This window comes from Periplaneta americana, chromosome 15 (assembly GCF_040183065.1).
Source record: "Periplaneta americana isolate PAMFEO1 chromosome 15, P.americana_PAMFEO1_priV1, whole genome shotgun sequence".
NCBI lineage: Eukaryota > Metazoa > Arthropoda > Insecta > Blattodea > Blattidae > Periplaneta > Periplaneta americana.
In genome coordinates, this window is record NC_091131.1 from 53,667,822 (window position 1) to 53,679,840 (window position 12,019).

The following is a 12,019-nucleotide window of genomic DNA, read 5'->3' on the forward strand; positions in this document are numbered from 1 at the left end:
CTCATACGGCCACGCACTCACTCATGCGTCCGCCCGCCCACCCACTCACTCACTCATACGGCCACGCACTCACTCATGCGTCCACCCGCCCACCCACCTACTCACTCACTCATACGGCCACGCACTCACTCATGCGTCCACCCGCCCACCCACCCACTCACTCACTCATACGGCCACTCACTCACTCTTGCGTCCGCCCGCCCACCCACTCACTCACTCATACGGCCACGCACTCACTCATGCGTCCTCCCTCCCACCCACTCACTCCCTCACTCACGCACGCACCCACCCACTCACTTATGCGTCCACCCACCCACTCATTCACGCACCCACTTATGCGCCCGCCCACTCACTCATCACTCACGCACTCACAAATGCTGAAAAAGTTAAATTACGAGTATATTCTAGAATTACAACACTATCACTGTACTTCATGTGAAGTATAAAAATAAATAACGGTAGTGTAACTTGCAATACGTCAAGAGAGCAAATAGGATGCGGGAACATAGGGTTCCCCTTTGTGGTTAGAGATCGACGTCACTTTCCGGATGCTTTTCACTCTCATATCTTTAGCTCATAAAGAGAAAAATATGCACCACACCCACGGTGAAGAGCTATATCGTTTGCTTCTGTCGGGTATCTAACTTCCCTCCTTCAAATCTGTAAACGGGCGCTCTACCAACTTATCTGACCCAATTTATAATTGTGTATGTCATATTAAGTAGGCTATTAACAGTAGATTAAATTAATTTTGAGTGAGGTATTCGCCTCTATTGACGTCAACATAGCTTTCTGTACACTGCTGGACACCTAGCATTGTTAACCCGATTCCTTGCCTTCCGTAGATTTGAGAAGTTTTCAGAACCTTCGCATCAGTACTGCGATCTGATTTACATACATATATATATATATATATATATATGTATGTATGTATGTATGTATATATGTTACCTTTTTGAGGTTCAATGACGGAGTTCTTTCCCATACCGCAAACACACGATACTGTTCCCAGAGTTTACTTGTATTCTGAAGGAAACAGTGTCGCCCTTAAAATGTAATTGCCGTCGGCCAGGTTTGAAACTACAACTTCGAACGAAAACAGTAACATAGAGTAATGTTGGGAGAAAGAGGTGAGATGTAAGCAGTAAGTATTGTTATATTGAAATCACATTTAATAAAACAGACGAACGTTTACACCCACATTTCGTTGTAATGCGATTTCATTAAACTTTACGAAAACACTTGCAAGTGGTCCATAATAAGTTAAAGTTATTTATTATGTATATAGGGAGAGAAAGAGAGAGAGAGAGTGAGGGAGAGAGAGAGAGAAGCAGGCTTCCAGAACGTTTTTGGTAGGGTAAGATTGAAAAACAATAGGTAATTAAGACGTAAATTACTTTATTCATTTCTGTTTATGTTCCATTTCCGGTTTCTAATATTTACAATACAAATTCCTGGCTATTTACAGTAAAATGGGAGCGTTAATACATTTATTGTAACACAACACATTTTGAAAAACAATAAAATTACTACAGGTAGATCACGTTAACGTCGAAATGTGTAAAAATGGTTCTATCAATGTAATATTAAAACAGTTTGTCATTAAAAATGTGGAATTACTACGTGACAAGAGAGATATACGCCAGATAAAGTAGACGATATCAAAGTCTGTTGAAACAAATAAGTGATATACCCTGTCATCCAATTGTAGGACACAAAAAACAATAGGGAAAATGGCGATCAATTGCACGGCTATGACGGATTCTTGGAAATCATATTAATCTTTAATAAGCCTAAAGATACAATACACAAAGGATCTGATAACAAGAACACTTAATGAAAACAAGCTGTTGGTACATTCAAATGCAATGTGTTGTGAACCATTACAGAAAAGCAATGACAATAAATTAGGCCGTTGACATATTTTATACATATTTCATACGGAACAATAAAGTGCAGTATAAAGCCAAGAATATGAAAGTTAATTTTAAAAACACCTGAAATTATTCCATATTTTTGGCTATATAATATTAAAACTTATTCCAGTAAAAATAAAAGGCGATTTAGTGTTCAAAGCGTTAAGTGAAGCTAATTCAAGGAGTAGCTATGACAACTCTGAAAGTGGGGAAGTGCAAGTTCAAAAACTTGCCTATTCAGTTGAAAGTTTATGTTTACGCTACGTCATATTCTTTTGTGGATTTTAATTTTTTCATACTACAGTTTTACGTATAATATTTACATATAATGTAGCTTTGTTCTCACAATTGCATTTTAGCATAATTTTATATATCATAGTGTAAGTTTTCCGACGGTCACACATGGCTAGAGTTACCTTATCTTTAAACGCAAAATTAAGCACACGATACCAATCGGACTCTTGCAACTACTAAATAAGATCCTACAGATACAAATTCACACAATGAATCAATATCATTAAACTTCAAACAATTAAAGTGAAATGAAATGTTTAATATGCTGCAGGTTTTGTGACCTAATTCATAAATTAAATCTGATTATTCATATAGAAATACATAAACACAACAAGAATGAACTTCAGTGTTAAATAAAATTTCAGTCACTCGTGTTTAAATAGAGTGTAATTTCATTAAAACAGCTCATGAAATTTAATTTTACGCTACTCGATGCCTTGTACAGGGACATCATTTTATTTTTACTTCAATTTTTATTGTACCTGAGTTTTTAAATGTACTTCACTCCCACCCCTTCTACTAATGAAGTTCAACCGTCCTCCACACAGATCCAAGACCGCATATACAGTCATACAAGCCTTACGGTCATAGTAAACAGTACGTTCCAAAAATATGTTCGCGTTTTCCAGTGACGAAAGAGCTTTCAATATTACATCATTTTCCATTTGCCTACGTCGCATTCCGGTTTCCCCCACCTGCTTCTATTCGCCTCTCTGTAAATGCTAGTCGCTGGGCAGTCTTAGCTCTTTTCTGAGAACATTAATTTCTGTTAGGAATTGGACGTCTACGTAATATTATAAAACTGTTTAAAATAACTTAAATAAAAGGGCAACGTTAAGTAATTAACTGTCACGTGATTTCCTCCCTTTCTACGACGCTGCGACGTAACCATTTGGACGGACAGTAGATAGCATGTCTGAGTAATTTTATCTTTTAGGATCGGGCAGAAGTGAAGATTGAATATAGCCTACAGTACGTAAGGTACTCTTTTATAGAGTAGATACAGAATTATTTCAACATGAGTTACTGATAGGAAGTACGAACCTTGTAATTGGAATTACGTACAATAGTCTCTAGTGCGATAATATGCACATTAGAACTGAAGCCTGTATCGAAATGAACGGCCACCATTTTCAAAAATGTGTTTAAATATCCATATTATGATTATTTTTCAATTTAATTTCATTCTCTATAGTGTACGCTGATGAGTAAAAACACTCATTGTTAATACTGTACTATATTTTGATTAAACAAAAACCCAATGAAAATTATCAAACTCAAAATCGTAATATTTCCTAGTTTACGTAAATGGATGAACTACTTTTCTTTCCTCCTATACCTAGTAAAGTGATTTGTTTGTATATTACGCCAGTATCATAGAACTCCAGTCGTGGAAGGAGGTATCAAACAGTGTTTCCGGTTCTTAATCGTTGATCCAAAGGTATAGCCAGGTTAATATTAGAAATGTTGGTAAAAATAAAATGATGTCCCTGTACATTAATGGGTGAAAGGAATGGGTGATCTTTCACCAAATGAAGTCACCCTGGTCGTGCTTGTTGCGTTCGTTTCGATTCTTAATCTTCCATTATTGCGTCACTGTTGTCTTTTGAGTGCCTGAACTTTTCATAGATGGAAACCTCAGTGCTACCAAGCTTCTAAGTTCATGGCATTGGCTACGCCTATACGTATATGTTGTGAATGATCGCATTCGATGACATGGTTCCTACCGTTCGTGTCAAAGTTTACATTAAAATAGGCGTAACTGTGTCTCTTTGAGGTTGCCGTGTTCATCTTACGGTTCTAATGGCCATGTAAAGAAAAACAAAAAAGTATCCCTCAATAATTAAACTCTTATGTGCTGCTAACTGTGGTTGCTTAACAGATAACACTTGTTCAATGTACACGTTGTTCCTGGAACAGAACAGTCTCACACCCGTAAGTCGAACCGATCGTTTTGCAACTTCTCTCACCTTTAAATCTGTTGCAATATTGTCGAGATATAAACATACGGATGACAGGGCTTATACAATTATCATTTACAGATAGAACGAATCATAAAATCAATATAAAATGACGTCCAATAAGATTTACAAACCTGTACTTCATCTATTTTTTAAACTATTCCTAACAAAAACACTTACTATAAATGTGCTAATCAAATAAATAATGACGAAATTTATTACAGTACATTTTATGCAGAGTGGACGAATAGTATGGAATATTGCTTATAAATTTATAATTTTTTCAGTTTCATTAAGACTTTTTAATATGATCTATTAGGCATACATCACTTAACACTATGCAAGAAATTTAGAAAATTCATTTTCTCAGGTTTACAGAGTGTGACAAAGAACAGGCATTTCTTAAATACTAGCCTATACGTACAGTAATTTTCCATGTTTTAACTTTTCTCTTGTATTTGTGTATGGGTATTTAATTGCATGTCACAATAATTATTTCACAAAAATTATTTTTTTCAAGTTAACATGTTTACAATATTGTTTCTTAACTAACAGTTTATCAAATATCCAATAGAGTCCGAAATTTAGGAATAAATTACACAGGCCTAACCATATCCTTAGTTCTACTGTACAACAAAATGTTCGAAGTGAGCACCATTCACACATTGTTGTCAGTTTCTTTTGTGTTAATAGAATTCATAGCCTCTTGTTATCTCTAAACAAATATTACATTCTCTGCATAAGGTTATTCCGATCAAAATCATTAGCAGTTTTTGCTATACTGAAATTTATTACAGAAAAATAAAGTTGAGTATCCAATCGCAGAATTGTTAACAAATTTCAGTAATGTAAGATTAAATGTAGACTACCATTTAAGAAAAATGTGTTTTTGTCACACTCTATATAGCCTACTTGGGGAAATAATAATACCCAATGAATTTTTGTTGGGTTTATTTATACACGCTTTAACATCTAGGTCATATAGCGTGTGTAGGATCTTTAGGAATATCAGTAGGCCGTGGACTATTTTTGTGATTCTGTTTCTATTATCATAAATATGTTACGTGTGGCTTACATTCATTTAACTTATTTCAAAAATTAAATTATGGTTTATTTAACAACGCTCACAACTGCAGAGGTTATATCAACGTCGCCGGTGTGCCGGAATTTTGTCCCGCAGGAGTTCTTTTACATGCTGTAAATCTACTGACATGAGCCTGTCGCATTTAAACAGACTTAAATGCCATCGACCTGGGCCGGGATCGAACCCGCAATCTCGAGCGCAAAAGGCCAGCGCTATATCGACTACGCACCCAGATCGACAATTTATTTCAATTTTTAATGATTATGTTAATGGTAAGGAAACATAATATGTAAATTTCCAATCCGGAATTTGCCTTTATGACTGAGGGAAACCATAAAAAACCTCAGTCAGATTGACTGGTCACGAGGTTTGAACCCGCTACCTTCCGAATGTCAATCTAATGCGTTACAACTAACTCACCTCGCTCTGTTCTAATTGATTTCTATTTAACATTTTAACCCTTCCTGACCTGAATTTATGAGTGCACAAGATCATAGAGACATCATGGCTAAATAAAAAACAAAGCGATCCTCTTCCTAACAACAACTGGCCAAGAAACTGGCGGGTGCTGCACTCTATCGGTAAAGAACGAAACTACTTCTGAGGATACCCAATGGAATCATCAAATGACGTGTCAGAGATTACAGAAATGTTAGTGATTCCAAATGGACTCATTCGAGCGGTAAGGGTTAAATAAAAATTCAAATTAAGAAATTATAAGCAATATTTCATACTATTTGTTCACGTTGTCCAAAATTCAATTCAGTGTTTCTGTACTCTCTTGAAGCATAGACTTTTTCATTTTTTTTTTTTTTTTCATTTGTACAGCTCCACTAGGCAATTTTCATAGCTACCAAGTTGTGTTACATACAAACTAGCACATACTACAAAATATTATTTAATGAGAGCTTGGATTTATGTACAAAATGCATATTGCTTATAATATTCTGTAATGTATTCAAAAGTGATATTCTTCGATAATAATATGCCTTGGTCAACAATTTTACAGAAGTTTGATTGTGAATATAAATACAAATTTGATTGGAAAAATATTCTGCATGCACATTTTCTTCTAAATGATAATGCATAGGCTACTTTTACTTCTAAGCTCAAATATACCAAGAAATCGACATTTTTATTTCCCATCCATTTATGGTAGACTACCATGTCCCAAGCTCAGAATCATTTACTTATGTGATACAATACATACGTAAAGCTATAAAAATGTGCATAATACCAGACATGGACTTAAACAAAGAGTGTCTTAAGTTTGGTTGATTTGTATCATATTCTAAAACATGTTTTATCATACTGATGATGAGGCACATAGATTAATATGTGATTGATCAGCTTATAACAGCTATATTTTATAATTATAAAAATTGAAATTTTTGTAGATAAATTCTTTCTGTATTTACATATGGAACTAAATTAATTGATGCATGAAAAGTGTACATCTTATGAAACAACATATATATTAATACAAGCTTTTTCAAACTGCACGTAGAATATGAGCGTATCTTTAATATTATAGTCTGGGAAAACAATTTTGAGAATTACTGAAAATTAAATCTTATTACTAGGATTAAATTTTTTGTCAATCAACAGTATAAAATAAACGAATAGTAACTAAAATTGATCTCATAAGACTATATTTTATTGCATTATTCTTATTTTACATAAATGTTGTTTCTAATTAAACATCTTAAAATTACAAAAACTGAAAGTATCGATTTAAACTACACAAAAACTTGTTACATTACAGTTCACTATTCATTTCTGCTGAATATTAATATTAACATGCTCAGAATTAGACTTTTGGGTTTTTCACCGTGACCTGGAACGTGACATTTCCAATGTTTCTTAACTACATACAGGGTGTTTCAGAAATATTTTTGACAAACCTTGGAAGCATGTTCCTTACATCAAAACAAGAAAAAAAGTTCATATAAACATAAATCTTTGTCCGAAAATCCTTAGTTTTTTAGTTATTAATGAAAGAACATAATAAAACATCAGTTAGATATTGTCAGCAAGTATTGTAATGTTAATCACTTCAGAAACTCATAACATATGTTTCCAAATAGGCATGAACTCGTCGGAACATGGACTCCTTGGCAACACATAGCCATCTAGGATACAATGGGTTCATCAGCAGACTTGTATCGATAACATCATTCGATTATCTAACAAAATGAATATTATTATCGGTTACAAACTTAAGTTAAGTTGTTGAATTGTACCTCGAAACGCGTTGAACGTAAACTTTCATTGTTATGAGTTTCTGAATTGATTAAAGTTGCAACACTTGCTGCCAAGCTGACAATATCTAACAGGTGTTTCATTATGTTCTTTCATTAATAACTAAAAAAACTAAGGATTTTCGGACATATGTTTATATGAACTTTTTTTCTTGTTTTGTTGTGAGGAACATGTCCCCAAGGTTTGCCAAAATATTTCTGAAACACCCTGTATAGGTTCCATCATCAGGGCAGATAGGTAAGACCAGAGGGTAACGAGCTCAACAAAGCAGGCTACCCTTAGAGTCTTACCCACCTGCCCTGATGATGGAACCTAGGCCTACATGTAGTTCCGAAATGTTGGAAATGTCAAGTTCCAGGACACGGTGGAAAACCCAAAAGCCTAATTTATTCTGATCACATTCACCGTGAAAGTTCAAAGACGCGTAAAATACCAACAAGCATTATTTCTATTTTAACATCAACATACTCCATTACACAGTTATACTGAATATATGACATATACGAGTATATTAACTTTTACTGCTATTTGTACCTTTGATACAAAGCTATTATGTCAGTCTGTCCTTGAGAAAATCATATCTCAAACTTTATGAACTGTTCTATCATTATTCAGCGAATTAATACATTAGGTTTGAGATACGTATCAAGAAGGTATGTTTTCTATCCTTTCCGTAAAAGTTCAGTATATTCAGAACTACTGGGATATATATTTGCAAAATACATAGGCTCTCTGATTCACTAACTTTAAATATTATTATTAGTAGATAGAAAATATGTTGACCGAAAAATTGAATTGAAACGAAGTGTGAAATTTGAAAGTAAATACACGACTCATATGTGAAAACACTGAATGTCACTGAAACAAAAAAAATCAGTAAAAATGTCGTTATTAATGTTTGTTTCAGAAAAGATTTGTACCTTAAAATTCAGTGTAATCAATAGTACCATTACATATAAACTATTATTGTAGTTGAACATCAATCTAAAGTTTTATAATTGACGAGAAAAATTACAATAGCTATTTAAAACAACTAAAATTGGACACGATTTCCACTTGTAAATTAAATCATAAATCACACATACATTCAAACGAAATACAAAATATATAACACATTGCTCTAAAATTAAATACGATATATAAAATCTATCTAACAACTTTATCGCCTGTCCGAAAAGGACAGATCTTCTAAAAATCACAGAAAGTCCTGCCAGTGGAATGTATAGTACTGAAATGCGACTTTGTTTCTTATCATTGGGAACAAAACACGGTTTCCCCCTTACTTGTAGTAATAGTCCTATATTTTCTCTTCTGTAAAAAGTTTGATGAGGTGATGGATCACTGGAACAGACTTTGATCTTGTAAAGGTTGAGATTATGTGCACACACTTTTAAAAGGGATTTTCATTCTATCATCTTGAAGAGTGCGCACGAGAATATCATGCCCAGAAGCTGAAAAATAAAGTAAAGAAACAGGTTGAAAAGCTTAGAACTGCTTTAATTTGACGATTTTTGTCATATACTCAATACTACAGGGAATTGCATGAATTCATACAACACTAAAGAGCATTCATTTCTCGACTGAGTTTTTGGGCATACTGGTCTCCATTAATCTGCACATACATTATATCGATAGTGTTTGGGTAAAGGGAGAAAAGTAATAAAGATGAGTGTTGAGGTCAGTGGCGGCTGATTGACTGAGGCAAGTAAGGCCGGGCCTCAGTCACTTGGTTTAACTGAAATCAAATTTTGTTTTTGTGTAATGTATTAGTTATTTGAATGAAGCATATATCGCTGTAGAAGCATTTGAAAATTTTATGATGTAGATAGACCTGTTTTGCAGTAAAATTTGTTCCTGAGGCCAGGATTGCTCGTGCCAGGTCTGGCTTGTGATGTATATAGACCTGTTTTGCAGTAAAATTTGTTCATGAGGACAGGATCGCTCGTGCCGGGTCTGCTTCTGGATTTTCGTTTGTCTTCGCGGGCTTTTGACGTTGCGCTTTAAACGTTGTAACTGAGGCACAATTCGTCTGGCCTGGTCAGGTTTCACTCCTCTCAACCATGGGCCGGCCTCAAGGGTAGAGTGGGGTGGGAATAGGGTGATTTGTCTTCCTAACTAGGCCATAAATAACAAACATTCCAGCTCTTTGCCAGGCAGAGACCCCACACTATTCTCTCCTCTTATGCCTTAGTTTATGACTTAAGCGAGGGTGTTGTACTATTGTGCTTCGTGTAGTGAATCTGGGCCAATGTTGTTACGTATTTCGGGAAAATATAAACAGAAACAAATGCCAGAAATAATGTTAGTGTAGTTAATTCATTATTAGAGTGTCCTTTTTCGAGAAGAAATACTATTGAAAGAAAGGAAGTTTTAAATAAAGAGAGAGCCGACCGAGATACCTACGACATCGCTGACAATTTTTCTGACAGATAATCTTAAAACGCGAGTTTCTATTGCATCCTGGTATGGGCAACATAAATGGTTAAGTGGTAATGTGGTGCAAAAAAACTTCTCTGTTGGCCTTGTTTGTTGCTGTCAAAGAAAAAAAATAAAAAGGAAAGAAAGGGGAATTTCAACACATAATATGGGTTGCTTCATCACACTGAAACAATCGCTGAAACTCGCAGCATAAGAGCTTATTTGGTGAGTGAAATTATTATTTTTCATTACTAATAATAATAATAATAATAATAATAATAATAATAATAACAATAACAGACTGATAATAATAATAATAATACAGTAATAATGATATTAATAATATAACAACAATAATAATTAATATCATAAATAAACATTTTCTATGGGAGGCACTTAAACTAGTTGCATCTGGCCTCACCGAGGATTTCGATTACCGGCCGCTACTGGTTGAGGTAAGTTAAAATTAAACTTCGAACCCTTATTGCTAATATTTTCTACACAAATAAAACACAGCAAATGCTAGTATTCTTTTGTCTTTTTGCTCAGTCACTTATAGAATTTAACTTGTGTATTCACCTTGGGAACAAAACTCCATTTGTATAAAATATTTTTTAATTCCCTTTATCCGATACCATAGATATTCTCTCATGATATATTTCAGAGTATTTCTAAACAGCTGTTGTTTTAAAGTAATTTTCGTGGAACAAATTACGTGCAGGCTTTTAGAAGGATCATATTATCATCTACCGTTACATAAAGTATCTATGTTACCAATATACAGAATGGAAGAGAAATAATCCTGCATATTGAAAAAGACAATAGGGTACATGCAAGTGAATAGAAAAGCTATATCACGTTTTGTGATTAAATGCACGGTTAATTAGATAATTAAGTTTGAAGTTTCAGCAGTCCGACAACATAGTCGCTAACATACACTACTCGTGATACAGATGTAAAAGTTCAACGAACTCGGTGTGTCTAGGTAGGTGAGCTGCTCTTTGCCAAGACGTTGCCACTTGCTGGCATTGTGCAATGGTTTGAATTTAGAGGTTTTTAAAATTAAATTTACACGAAAACCGTGCACTCTATTGAAATACGCTAGAGGGTTAAATTATTCTTTATTAGATTTCCTGTCAATATAGATAAAAATCAAGATTCTACTCGCACTAGTTACCAAATAAGAGATTGTTAAACATTTGGGGGTGGTGTAATTTTTTTCTGAAAAAAAAAACTATGAACTTTCCACCAATATGATATTGTAGTTTTTTGTTACATACAACATGAGCTATTCGCCCTGGAAATCTGCAAGGATATTTCACTTCCACTTTGTATATGGTGAGTGCCAAGTTTAGTGGACGCAATCTGCACATGTATGATACTTCTTGACATGATATCTTATTTAAGGAACTTCATGTTAATTTATGCCTAGTAATTTGTGTAGATATTTTTACATTCTACCAGTTATGTATGAAGTTTTAGATTTAAGGCACTTCTGTAATTATTGTTCTTAACTGAACTTTTTTTAAAACATAATTATGACATATATTATCTTATTTAACACAAATCTTATACCCAGATAATGATATTCACAAGGAAATTGAAGAGGTCAAAGCCATACATTAAAAACGGAGAAAACAAGGATTAAAATGAGTGCTTACCAAAATTCAATGAAACATATAGCAAATAATATAAAGTGTGCACATTAAAACTAAATTATATGTCAATCTTCATTAAATTATGGTATTCACTTAACTTTAACCCTTGCTTTCTCCGTTTTCAATAAATGGCGCTTGGCCCACTATGGCTCTGAACCCTTCAATTGTAGAAGTCGATTTGGAATTAGTCACAACTATGCAGGCCTACTACTATTGTCTAATTTTCGCATTAAATTATCAGTAAACGAATATAAAAATAGGTAAACAAAAGCTACTTTCTAGTATTAGAGTAACTGAAGACACAAATGACCGTAAATTAACGAAAACAATGTAGCAGGATAATATTATTTTCTGTATAATTGATAATGATTAATTAAAATTAATGTAATAATATAATAATAATAATAATAATAATAATAATAATAA

At 33.9% G+C, this 12,019-nt stretch overlaps 1 protein-coding gene and 1 long non-coding RNA gene across 3 annotated transcripts in view; one reads left to right on the forward strand and one right to left on the reverse strand.

Moving 5' to 3' along the window:
• LOC138714948 (uncharacterized) overlaps positions 1-12,019 on the forward strand; it is a 225,612-nt gene that overhangs the window by 109,984 nt on the left and 103,609 nt on the right. The gene's annotated exons all lie outside the window — the stretch shown is intronic.
• Positions 1,382-12,019, reverse strand: part of Tsp74F (Tetraspanin 74F) — a 70,411-nt gene continuing 59,773 nt past the window's right edge. For both annotated transcript variants that reach the window (XM_069847257.1, XM_069847258.1), the window contains exon 7: positions 1,382-8,968. In XM_069847257.1, coding sequence (XP_069703358.1) covers positions 8,921-8,968 — 48 coding nt within the window. In that variant the 3' untranslated portion in view covers positions 1,382-8,920. The remainder of the gene's footprint in view (positions 8,969-12,019) is intronic.